General features: G+C 35.2%; 1 protein-coding gene across 1 annotated transcript; it reads right to left on the minus strand.

The window, feature by feature from the left end:
• Positions 1-2,199: 2,199 nt before the first annotated feature.
• LOC149564256 (U-box domain-containing protein 33-like) lies at positions 2,200-5,861 on the minus strand. The gene is made up of 9 exons (XM_089828320.1): positions 5,606-5,861; positions 5,388-5,506; positions 5,177-5,301; positions 4,968-5,086; positions 4,439-4,758; positions 4,063-4,206; positions 3,441-3,983; positions 2,553-3,317; positions 2,200-2,391 (listed from the first exon to the last, which is right to left on the minus strand). Exons 1-9 carry the CDS (start codon positions 5,859-5,861, stop codon positions 2,200-2,202), a joined length of 2,583 nt encoding a protein of 860 aa, XP_089684446.1.
• Positions 5,862-14,127: the final 8,266 nt, after the last annotated feature.

Below are 14,127 nucleotides of genomic sequence, written 5' to 3' on the forward strand. Positions count from 1 at the left end.
ATAATGGCAGTGATTAGTACATTTGCAAAAAATTGTACTAAAATAACACTTACCCAAATAGAGATAGAAGATCTCAGCATGCTCATGGAAAAATGTCATCTAGATTCAGGCAAGAAAAGTGGTGATCATAGTCAACATACTATGGAGAACATGGAGGAAATGGTGAAAAAACAATTGTTCATCTGGACCTTGTTGTGGACCTTGAAAACATTTTTTTTCAGCAAGGGTGTGTTGTGCAGAGATCCTAATTTAGTCAAAACAATTCTAAATTTTGTCATGTTTGGTTTATGTGTTGAATTATATAAGGAACTTATGTTTCTTTGTATAGTTTTATAAGGCTAAACCTTTTATCTTATAGGTCACCTCCCTCAAATTTGTAATTGTATATATTTCTGAGGGCTGGTCGTGGCTTATACTATGTTCTGTTATTTCACTCTTGATGTTGGTTGAACTATTTCAATATAATTTTTTTTTAATGAGATAGATAATTCTATAATCCAAGTTTTTGACATGCAATTAGAGAATCTAGAAAAGCAACTATAAGGCTTGTGATATTGCTATCAAGATTTAACTTGTGATTTTGAGTAAAACTGACTCAAAATCACATAGTTAAATCCTGATAGCAATATCACAATTTGACTTGTTGTGGAAATTATCTCCTACTTATCAACTATAAGGCTTTCAACAATTTATGAGATTGTTACATAGTATAAGGAGATTGTTACATGGCTCATATTGAATGAAAACATTATAACAATAGCTAGTTGTATAGAAGTTCCTACATATTATCCTCCATAAAATCAAATGTAAATGTAGGTATTGCTACCCATGACAATACATATTCTTCCTACATTCACATCTAATATCCTGTTTAAGTATACACAAGTCAATAGTACTACTCACATGAGTTCTAACATTACATGTAGAAATTCTGTTAACTAGATATAATTAATAAAAATAATACCTCATTCAAAAAATTATATAATGCATTGTCTTATTTTAAATAATGATATAATAAAATAGATTTTGTTTTGTAAATTGAAAGTATTAGCTTAAAGATATATTTTTAAAAAAATTTGATAATCAATTATAATACATTCAAAATCACTGGCACCATACAAAATTGTACACTCACCTGAATTATATTCACTCGCTACATTTACAAAAACTATAAAACAGTTAAAAACTGCCATGCAATAACCATTAACATATTCTTACATATATATTAACATGAAGAAGATTTAGTTTAGATTCATTTCTCTCTCTCAAGTTTCATTTCCGGACTTTCAAAATCTATACAATATTTTGTGAGAATCTATCAAAGTTGGTGATTCTCATTGTATCATATTTATTGAAGTTAGTAATTCCTATGGCATCATAATATTTTTAAGTACAAAACTATTTTGAGATTAAGATTTTGTATTTTTAAAAAAAAATTATTCGATTGAAATTTCAAAGTAACTTGTTAAACTTTAAATCTTACTCAATCCAAAATCTTGCCATTATGATAAATTTACCAATTACTATACATAACAATATGGGCCTTCTCGGTATTTGTAAAACAAAATGAGGATAACAAAAAATTGAGCAAACAAATATGTTCATAGTGAAGTATTGTAAATTTAATCATATGAGAAAGTCTAGTAGATATTTTAGTTTTTCTTCTTCTTTGTAATTAAAAATTGTGTTTGATTGATAGAGCCATACACTATTTTTTTGCAGGCATAAAAGAGAAAAGGATACACAGTGGACAACAAATAAAAAGATTATTACATTCTTCAAATCAATATTCATACAAGAATGTTTTTAGATTATTCTTACGAAAATCTTATCTCTTAAATGAATAGAATGTACAATAAATAAATTTTACAAAGAAAATATTTAATTAAAATCTAAAACAATATATGTTCCATATGTTTATAAGATTTATGATTTTTACAGCTACAATTGAAGATTTATAATTATTGAGGTTTGAAATAAATCTAGGGTGTTGCCATGGTGCTTCATGAGAATTTTTTTAATCATTATTACGAAACATTTATATAAAGTATCAATAATTTTAATATTTATATAAATATTATAATACAATTAAGTAAATAAAGTATACAACCTCTCGACAAGCGTACAACTCATGCTAAAATGCATGGGACTTTAGCTCTACGAGCTCTTGTTTTCTGAGGTGATCGACGCCATTAACATCTACAAGAGATCGCCGCTTTCTTGCCACTGTCGAATGCCGGATCTTAGAGAAAAGTTTGGGATGAGATTCTTACTCGCAAGCTTTTCATTTGTCATGGGAGATGTGTCACGTCCACAATCAAACCATCCTTTGATCGCCTCTTTCTCGTATGTAAAGCCGTCTGCAGCGATGTAAGGATCCTGCATAATCTCCTGCAAATAGGAACAATTTTGACTCAAGTCAAAACCCTCATTTTTTAATAACAAAGAAGACCTAATGGAGTCGGGGAAATATGAAGTAACAGAATCAGATTATAACAAATATAATTTGAAACACCAAGTAATGGTGTAAGAGTAGAAGAAATGATCCTTGCCTTGAAGATTGGACAGAGGAAGAAGCTGGGAACATGTATTTCCTCAGTTCCTTTCCCCACCTTTTGCCCACATTCAACCGGTCTGCCAAGGTTTGTTTCAGGGAACATGTTGCGGATCTGATTCAGCATTTTCATCACAGTCGGTTGAAGATCGGGCCTCTTCTTTCTTTCCGGATGCGTGCAATTTAAGGCAAGATAAGCCAGTTGAGTAGCATGCACAAACGGCCAATCTCCAGCTGAAGGATCCAAAATTTTGTGAAAGTTTGAAGTTTGTAACGCCCTTTCCACATCTTTGACGAGTCCTAGGGCAGGCCTTCCGGTTAGAAGCTGGAGAATGACGATTCCGACGCTGTAAACGTCGGATTTTGTAGAGTACTCGCCGTCTATTAGGTATTGCGGATCCATATACGAAAATGTGTCTTTTGGCTCTGACTCTGAGTTTTGGTCCTTTGACAGAAGACGAGATAGGCCGACGTCGCTTATTTTGCTCACACAATTCTCATCAAGGAGTATATTTTGCGGTTTCAGATCGTGGTGGACGATTGGATCCGGCATAAAACTGTGCAAATACTGCAAAGCTGAGCATACTTCGGCGGCGATGCGAAATCTGGCGTACCAAGGAAGAGGCGGACAGGTGCCTTTGTAGCTCAGGTGATCTTCAAGGCATCCGTTCGACATATATTCATATACTACACAACCTCGCTCGGAACAAGCTCCAAGAATTCGTACCAAATGCGGATGATGAATGTCCTTGAAAATACCGATCTGAAGAAGAGAAATTCATAGAGTTTCTGTAAGAAAAGTGAAAGATTTCTTTTGGAAAAATCTGCCAGAAAAGAAGATAATTTAAAATTTTGCGTCGCCTTGGAAAAAATTTACTGTTCATACCTCACTTTGAAATTCCTTCCGACCCTGCAAACCCTTCTCCCTTAGGATTTTGACTGCAACGGCTGTTTGTTTGATTACGCCTTTGTACACATCGCCATAACTGCCTTCTCCGAGTTTAAAATCGCTGGAGAAATTGCAGGTTGCTGTTTTTATTTCCTCGAAAGAGTATTCGCGGAATTCAAGGATATTAGAGGACGACGAGGATATTGAGGCATCGCCTGGCGGCATTCTAAGCAAGCAACTCTGAAGATATTGAATTTCGGCGTCCTTTTGCTGTAGAATTCGCAAGTTTTGTTCTTCGACGGCCGCAAGCTTTCGCCTTGTTGCTTCGACCTCATTAATGGCTGCCTGTCTTTCACGGGTGCATTTGTTCACTTTTGCTGCGAGTGATGTCAGCTTCTCCACCATTTCTTGAACTTCTTCCTCAACCTCGTTCCGTCGCCTTGTAAGGTCTTTGCATCTCTGTTCGATAAGCTTTATACGCGAGATGGCATCCTCTTTCTCTTTGGCCATTTCTTTGAAGGCTGTTTCAATATCTTTCCACTGAAGATGCACAAAACGTTAGGAGAACTTACTGAAGCAACAAGAAGTTGCATATGGAAATAAGGAAGGTGCTTTATACCTTGTGAATTGATATCAATGCAGCGGCCTCTGCTTTCTTGCGCCTCAGGATCTCATTTTGCAGTTCCTTATTCACATTCACGACCGCTTGCAATGCCTCTGTAAGCTGAAGTTTCACGACTTCGGCATCTGTATAATTCACTTCCTGCTTTAAATTTCAAGTTAGTTTTAGTTCCTTATCCTAAATATCACACACATAGATCTTTTGAACTCGTTTACATGTTTCCAATGCCGTAGATTAGCTTTCTGAGAAGACGTGAAAATTCTCTAGTTGTGGCTTCCATTTATTTATGGCTCAATGAGAAGAAAGAAATTTATTAAGCTTGAAGCAAAGAAATATATTAATTAGAAAAGATTGTTTGGTGGAGAGCATTTACATGAGATTCTGTTGGCCCATGCTCCACATCGTAAGTTTGATCTACATCCATTTGTGACCTGTATGGTGCTTCCAATTCCGACCAAAATTCATCAATTGCAGATGTTATTTCCAGATCGTCCACTTTCTCGGTCACGGGAGCCACAGAATCTCGCTGCGAATTTGACGGTGTTTGATTACCGTTGTTCAGATCTGGTCCGAAGTGTGCAGGCGATGAAATCGATCGGTTAAAATCATTTGGAGAAGGTTTAACAATGGAATCTTCGGTTCGTTTCCTCAGCCAATCGGGCAGAGGACTTCTGCCGCTCTTTGATTTCCGAGCTGCCGATACAAATTCAGACAAACAAAAACAGAGAATGTAAATTTTAGATTGAAAACAAATACCGATTTGTAGGCATTAAATTCTCATATAAGATTGCTTTCTGAATTAAAATTGCATTTTATTTTTTCAAATCAAACTGTCTTTTGGATTCAACTCTTCTACAAAACAAAGATTTACTTTGCAAATATGAAATTGTTTATCTACTGACCAGGAGATCCTTCACTGAGCAGTACGAGCTTCCCTTTGCAAACAACAGAAACGTCGCACGACTCTCCCGCGTGCTTTTGAACATAATACGCTTTCCCCGACTGATGCATCTTCATTTTCCTGTACAAAATTTGAAGAATCGGATTATTTTATACGATTTTAAAGATTTGGCGATGTTTGTAATAGAACATACAGAATTATTTCTCGTACATAAAAATTACACCGCCCGCTGAACTTGTTCCCATGACAAGTTTCGTGATACCATGCTCTAAAATCACTTCAACAATCCCTTTGGAAATCTCCTCCTTGTCAAGAACTAAAGCCTTAGCTTTGACCTATGGCAAATTGCTTAAATTTAGACATGAAAGATCAAATTTTCCGCAAATGTCCATTTATTTACCAAACCAGATAGTAATCATACCTCTGCTCTGGAACACATATCCAAATATTGATTCATCCAACCGTCCCGCTTTTTCTCTTCACCCTTTTCGTAAGCTTCCAAAACATCCTTCTTTACTTGGTTCAGAGGAATCACTCCAACTGAAATCACAGAAACGTCAAATTTGTCCGCAGAAAAACAATAAATATTAGATTTTTGATATGTGCATCCAAACTGAATTCGATCATCGAAATTCTTACTTGGCGATGGAAAGTAGCGAAGTGTAGGACGAATATGAAGAAGAATTATTAACGCTTCTTCCCTTTTATCCAAACTTTGAATCGCCCATTTGAGAGCGTAGGCGCTCTCAAACAAGTCGTTTCCAACGGCAACATAAACTAATTTCTCAGCAGGAACTAGAGGAGGATGAATAGATTCTTCTTCCACTTGATTTTCTTCAATTTCTGGCACTGTCGGAACCTGCGCAGTCCGTCTGATTACCACTGGAGTTCTCATGTTAATCTACCAAACTTCAAACATAGGAGTTACAATTGACATTTAAATCCACTCTATTTATTCTAATCACAGTGCATTTCAATCTCAGCCATATAAACAAATTAATATTTGGCGTATATCTTGAGAGGAAAGCAAACGACCGTATTCATGGATTGCTTATCATTTAATAAAATTATCTGTCATCTATCGTTTGTTTCTCTCGCGGCCGATAAATTGAAGAAATTAAATATCAAGTAAATTGAAACCGCGTTTATCAAAAGATGGGTATATTCGTACCTATATTCATGATCCAATCTTTCCAAATATTTTGGACGCTGATTTATAGATATAACAGCGAGGGCGGTCGGTTTCATCCCCGCTGTTCGATGTTCCCTCCCTTCGCGTCCTAGTTTACATTTGTCTGATTTCTGGACTTCAATAAATATAAAACAACTCCAAAGTTCCTAAATTTGACAATAAATTCTCGTTAAAAATGTTACAGCAACGTATGACCAAAAAAAAACAAAAACTTTGTTAAATCGGTTTTATCTTATATCTTTCGTCTAGCAGAATAATTCTATAATTTATATTATTTAATTACTTTATTTTCTATTTTACATAATTAAAATATGTTTCATTTATATAAGTTGTCTACAACATATATGATTAAAATAATTAAACTATACAATTATTAGATCATGTCCAAGAAAAAAAGAAAGTACACTTGTCCCTTGTATCTCTTACAATTGTAATATTCTCTCCACTGATTTCTAGGAATAACATTACTTTATTCATGGTTGCAACTACTTGCTAGTTTTAGAAAATGCATTCTAGTTCTTCAGATCCCAACTACCTCTACAGTACAATGATCTTTCGTCATTCTTGTCAATACTTAGGAAATCATGTCATGTATCCTCTACCATAGGTCTTTTTATTACGAATTCATTATCCACTACCTCCCTAAAAAGTTAATAAAATTCTAGGCATATATTAATTCATTTCACTTATTTGTCATTGCTAATCCTAGCTCTTTAGATTCCAGTTACCTCTCATTACGCTCTTGTCAATCCTAAAAATGTCTTGCCATGTATCCTCTATCATTGATCTTTTCACCACATCTGCATTATCGAGTACCTTCTAAAACAATTAATTAAAATTTGAGGCATATTCTTATTCATTTCACTCATTCATCTGTGCTAACTTTAAGAATCAAATAGAACCTTATTCCTATGCTTGGGAATGGAGAAGAACATGAAATTGAACCTGGATAGTTTGGAAAAGGTGTCTAGACCTAAATCTCAAGGGAGTTAAACATGAGGAGAATTGGGGATCTAAATAAAGCCCTCATGATGAAGATTGGCTAGAGACTGGCCCAAAAATTGGCATCTTGGTGCTGAATCTTGAGAGCCAAATATTTGGGAGGTGGACCTTTCAATCAAGCCCTCTTTAAGGAAGGTCTCCTGACTAGACCAAGAACATGAAATAACATTATCAAGATAAGGAAACACATAAGGGAAAATATTAGATGGAATATTTGAGATGGTGATTTGGTTAGATTTTGGGAAGATAAATGGGTGGGTGATGTTGCTCTAATTTACACAAAGTTTTCTACTTTAAAATATTAAGGGGTGACTAAGAATGGTGAAAAGGTGATGAATTATATCCTCAACAAGGACTGGAAGGCTTTTGATATGGAAAATTTCAACCTTATACATAAGACTATGTATGAGGAGTTGAGATCCCTTCTAAAAGATATTTGATGAGGAGTTGACATCCCTTCTGAATTCCCTCCTTCCTGGAGACTGGAAAACTAATATGGGAAAGGATCCCAAGTGGGGACTTTAGTGTGAAATTGACCTACAATAGCATAATTGGGGACGTGGAAAACATGGAATGGAAGAATGTTTGGCATTCCACTTTCTCCCCAAAATCAACTTCTTCTAGTGGTCTATTATGCACAATAACATCCTCACTATTGATAATCTTAAGAGGCATGGCTTTCAAATGGGAAATTTGTGTGTGCTATGATAGAGGGAGGAAGAGACCATCCCTCATCTTTTATTCCATTTCCCTTATTCTATGTAGGTCTAGCAAAGAAACCTTGGCCAACTTAGGATCTCATTAGTCTTTAATAGAGATGTGCACCAATTCATCACTGGATAGAAATGCTACTCATGCCACCCCCTCAATAAAATGATTTGGAAGGCCATCCCTCCTTATGTATTCTAGAAAATATAGAAGGAGATGAATAACTATATTTTTAGAGAAAACGATACCCTCGAAAGTGTTTACCTAAATTATGATGGGAGTATGTTTTAACTTGGAAATGGAAACACCCAAACACACATATTGAAAGGATTTGGGTAGTGTGAAAATTCCTAAATTGTAGTCACTAGTTATTAATATCCTATCTTAAATGATTATTAAACTACCAAAAATTAATTCATGAATAATATCAAAAAACAACACCATTGCAACTTCACTTAATAAAATACAGACATAAATAAGCAACATAAAGAACAAAATATTTTTCGACAAATCATCCTTGCAAAAACCCCCAAGGGAAAACCAGTTCTACATATAAGGAATTATATTAACTTCAAAAAATCAAGAGTTACAAAATTCCTTTTCTTTGACTGGCAGAACTCTAACAACCTCCAAATTTCTCATGCTGATATTCCTCTGCTGCTATCCCTAATGCCATCACTATGCACTTTCTAACACTGCAAGATAGTTTCCTATCATTGCAAATTAATTTTCTAATACTGCAAATGCTTCTACAACTTTTGTTCTCCAAATGCCCCCCTAACCCCCTTATATACTATTGTTCAAAAAACCAATGATCAAAATCGATTCTCAATTGACAGTCAAGATTAGAAACATAACAACCCTAACCAAGTTGGTTTCTAGTTTCTTCAAAAAGTGGTCAATTAATTAACATATATTTGTCTCAGCTCTAATTATTTTGTTATTAAAACAATTACTTGTTAATTAATCACATATGGACAACCAATTGTCCAAGCTAACGAAAACTAACACTCCATCTTAGTGATGAAGTTGTTCTGGACAACACCCAACTTATCTTTGAAGAAGATGAATTTTGCCATTCCTACTGCCTTAGTCACAATGTCTTCTACCTCTTCTTTAGTAAGTATATACTGTAGCTGAACAACCCCCTCCCCCCTCCCTGTTGTACACAATCTCTAATGAAGTGAATCTGACGTATATATGTTTAGATTTATCATGAAATACTGAATTCTTAGACAACTTGATGAAACTCTAATTATTGTAGTATATTACAGTAGTCCCAACCTTCTAACCAAATAAGGATATTAACAAATTTTGAAGCCATATAGCTTTACATGTTTCCATACAAGATGTTATGTATTCTTCTTCTACTAAACTCAGAACCACAAACTTCTTCTTCCTAGTGAACCAACTCCTACATCCAAACTAACACAACACCCTAAAGAGCTCCTTTTGTTCATTATAGCTCCTTCCCAATTTGCATTACTATAGCCTATCAACCTAATACATTCACCTTGAACATATCTAATCCCATACTCAATTGTACCACACAAGTAATGTAACACATGCTTAGGCACTATCGAATAAATTGTCTTTGGTTCAACCATGAACTAACTAAGAGAGTTCACTACAAATTCTATATTTGGCCTAGCGTTGATCAAATACATAAGAAAACTAATCAACACCCTATATGAGGTGGGATCTACATCCTTTTCCCTAGATGTATCACCCTTCCTCCAGCTCATAATCATGGGTGTAGACATGGCTTTGTAATCCTCCACCCTAAATCTCTTCAAGATTTCAATGTAGTATTTTCCTTGACCAAGGAAAATCTCTCCATTTGTCTACCATACCTCCATGCATAGAAAGTAGTGCATAAGTCCCAAATCCATCATCTCAAACTCTTCTACAAGATCCCTCTTGCAATCCTCTATGAGCCCTAATGCACCTATAAGAAACAAGTCATTCACATAATAAATAAGAATGATAAACTCATGCCCAACCACCAAGTAGTAGAGGTTAGAATCCACTTCACTCTTTACAAAGCCCATTTCTTACAAGTATGTATCAATGCACTCATACCATGCTCTGGGAGTCTGCTTGAGTTTGTACAAGGCTCTTTTCAATCTATACACATGGGTCTCTTTGTTGTGTGCTAGAAATCATTTTTGTTGCTCTATGTGTACCTCCTCATTCAACACACCATTAAGGAAAAATATCTTGACATCCATCACATCTGTGTTGCAAATTATGAGATCACAACTCATACAAAAGTATACCTAGCTACTGAAGAAAATGTCTCCTCACAGCCTATTACCTCCTTTTCAGAGAAACCCTTAGTCATACACCTTTCCTTGTATTTATTAATGCTACCAGTTGCACCATGCTTTATTTTGTAGATCCAAAGTGATCCAGCTATTTTATTATTTTTTGTTCTAGGCACCACCTCCCACACATCATTTTGCATTATTGAGGAATATTCCTCAACCATAGTAGCTCACCATAGATGATGTTGTGCAACCACCTGATAGCTGGAAGGTTCACGATGTACCAACTAGATAACTAATGCCCACATTATCATTGAACTTAGCTGGTTGTCTCCACTCTCTAGTACTACTTCTAGGAACTCCCACAATTTGTGAGTATCCCTTTGTGTCTCTTGAACCTCATGATTCCTGCTGCTAACTATATAGGATAAAATATCAACCTCTAAGTATTCTAGATGCATTTTGTGTTGCACATGTATCTCCACATTAATTGAATCTTCACTATTTGAGCTAGTGATTGTACTTGAGCTTTGTTTCCCTTGTTTAGGCATTGGAGTTTGTGTTGGTTGACCACTTTGATCATCTATTGGAAAATCTCTAGACCTTCTAAATGTCTTTTCATCCATGAACTTGACATCATGTCTGATAATAATTCTTTTGGTCCCTAGAATAAATATCCTATATGCCTTTGTAGTTTCATTGTACCCAATAAAGTACCCCCTCTCTACATTCTGATCCAATTTGGTACATGTATCACCTAGAATATGACAATATGATAAACTCCCAAATATTCTAAAGTGACCAACATTTGGCTTCTTTCATGTAAAATATTCCTCTAGTCTCATGTTCCCTAGCACCTTGTATAGAACCCTGTTCTAAATGTAAACTTCTTTACTACACACTTCTACCCATAAATAGCATAGCATGTCTTGGTCATGTAGCATAGCTTTTGCTACCTTCAATATGGAATAGTTCTTCCTCTCTACAACTCCATTCTGTTGTGGATCTTAAGGAACAATCCACTCTCTTGATTCCTTCTCTAGTACATAACTCCTGGAAGTTATGTCCTTTGTACCTGCCTCCATTATTTGACCAAAGAACCTTTATCTTCCTTCTTATCGACTTCTCCATAAGAGCCTTGAACTCTTGGAATTGAATTAAAACCTCATTCTTAGTCTTCAAGAAGTATATCTAGGTCTTCCTAGAGAAATCATCGATCAAAATAACATAGTACTCATATTCTCTAAGAGACTTTGTTGACATCTATCCACATACATATGAATGTACTAGATCAAGAACATCCTTAGATGTGGTGTCACTCCTTGGAAAAGATGCTTTCACAAACTTCCACAACACACATCCCTTACATACATCATCATGCTCTGTGCTCACCTCTAGAACACCTGTCACCATCTCACAAAGCAATTTGAGTGCTCCATGATGAATATGGCCCATCCTCCTAAGCTATATCTCTCCAAGATCTCTAGGATTACTATTTCTCATGAGTGCCTTATGAGTGTCAAACTGCAACTTATAAAGGTGACCACTCCTAACTCCAATAGTTATGGGTGATTTCCAATTCTTATGCTTAATCAACACATGTATCCCTATAAATAGTACATTATACCCCTATCTTAAATAAAATATACATAAATCAAATTTATACTAAAGCCTAGCACATGTAACACATCATGAAGTAGAATTATCTTTCTATTCTCCCTCTGAAACTAAATAGTCCCTTTCCCAACTGGGTTGAGTTTGGACAAGTTTCCCATAAAAATCTAGATATTGGTGTTCTCCTCATTATAACTAGAGAAGTACTCTCTTACTCATATCATATGAAATGATGCCCCACTATCTATATACTAAACAAACTATGAGGTTGAGGTAACTATACAAGCTATGAGTTCAAACTCATCTTTCATTGTATAGGAGAGTTCTGTTGCACTTGTTGAAGCTACCACCTACTTCTTTGCCTTCTTTATTTCTAGGAAATCACTGATATAGTGACCATACTCAAGAAAACCAAAGCACTTAACCTTAGAAAGGTCCTTCTTCTTCTCACTTTGTGAATTCAATCCTTTGTTAGACCCCTTCTTTTCTTTCTCTTTTCTCGCTAGGGAAACATTTTCCTATTCCACCTGACTTTTCTAACTCTTGTTGGCCCCATTGACAAGACTTATTCTAAACTCATCCTGAGTGAAATTAGACCATAGTCGATCCTAACTCGGTAAGGTATCTCATCCACTGACAACTTGAACAAAGACACCCCTTTTCTTAGTAAACCCATTTAGGGCTATTCTCACTATCTCATCATCACTAGGGTTATTTCAACATCTACTAACTCATTCTTGAAAATTCTAAGCCTAGCGAGGTACATTGTGACATCTCCTTCCTAGTTCATCCTGGTATTCTTCAACTTCTCTATGAGAATCATCTTTTGGTTGGTGGTGGCATTCTGGTATAGATTAAAAATGGCATCCCGCATCTTCTTCATTATATCTAGCTCTAAGATATGTTGAACAATATGATCCTTGGAACCATTGAGGATTATCATCCTATCCTTGGCATCTTCCTTCTTGTATGCTACAAGTCGTGTTGCATCTGTAGGGATGGCTACAATAGTGGAAACATAATCTTTGATACCATTCTCTTCCGGCAATAAAGAAAGTCAAGCCTTCTAGATTAAAAAAATTGAGGCACCATCGGATCTATCCTGATCTCTCAAACTAGTTGAAGCCATCTGAAGGGATTAAAAAAATATTAAATTTAAAGAGATCAACCTGGGGTTTATAAACCCTCAATTTATTTCCTAGGGAAAAACTCTTCAACCCTCAACACTACTTTGATACCATGTGAAAATTCCTTTTGTAGTCACTCATTATTAATCTCCTATCTTTAACAATTATTAAAATGCAAAAAATTAAAAATTAATTCATGACTAATATCAAAAAATAACACAACTGTAACTTCACTTATAAAAATACAGAAAGAAATAAGAAACACAAAGAACATTATATTTTTGGATAAACCATCCCTAGAAAAACCCCTAAGGGAAAACTAGTTCTACAGATGAGGAATTATATTAACTTCATCAAATAAAGAGATACAAAATTCCTCGTCTCTCATTGGCAGACGTTTGACAACCTCCCAGCTTCTCCCATTGATATTCCTTCATTGCCATCCTGAATGCTATCACTGTGTCATTGTCAATATTGCAAGCCAATTTTCTATTAGTGCAAACTCATTTTCTAATACTGTGAGTGCTTCTATGAATTTTGTTCTCCAAATTCCCCCTAACCCCCTTATATACTACTAATGTTCGAAAAACATTGGATGAGATTAATTCTCAATCAATGGTTGAGATTAAAAGAACTTAACAATGCTAATGAATTTTTTTTCTAGTTGCTTCTAAAACTGGCTAATTAGTTAATAATTATTTGTCTCAACTCTAACTATCTATTTAGTAAAAGAATTACTTTCTAATTAATCAAATATGGACAAAAAACTCTCCAAGCTAACCAAAACTAACAAGGAGAAGTTTGGGATATCTCTTAGTTAATTGAGAAAGTTGGTAATTTAAGGATCTCAAAAGGATTGAATACTAGATGGAAGCCACCCTCCAAAAATGGTGTAACTTAAAATTTGATGGGTCAAGGAGGAGTGAAGGTATTGTAGCTAGAGGAATCATTTGAAATGAACAAGGAGTTTGTATCGAGGGATATTCAAAGAACTGTGGGAAAATTTTGAGCAATAAAGTGGAATCCTTGGGAATCATATGGGAGTTGGAGATAGCACATAATATTAGAATTCAAAATTTGATAGCGAGGGGAGGTTCTTTATTAGTCATTGAGGTTGTTAAGGGGGATAATAAAATGACCTGGCATGCCAAGTCAATTATTATAGATAATTAAATTCCCCTAAATATGATTAATAAAGTTAAAATTCAACATGTCTAGAGGGATATAAATCAAGTGGCAGACATCCTAGAA

The sequence above is a fragment of the Cupressus sempervirens genome, chromosome 4 (assembly GCF_028749045.1).
Source record: "Cupressus sempervirens isolate cs-2001-9-10 chromosome 4, ASM2874904v1, whole genome shotgun sequence".
In the NCBI taxonomy this organism is placed as follows: Eukaryota; Viridiplantae; Streptophyta; class Pinopsida; order Cupressales; family Cupressaceae; genus Cupressus; species Cupressus sempervirens.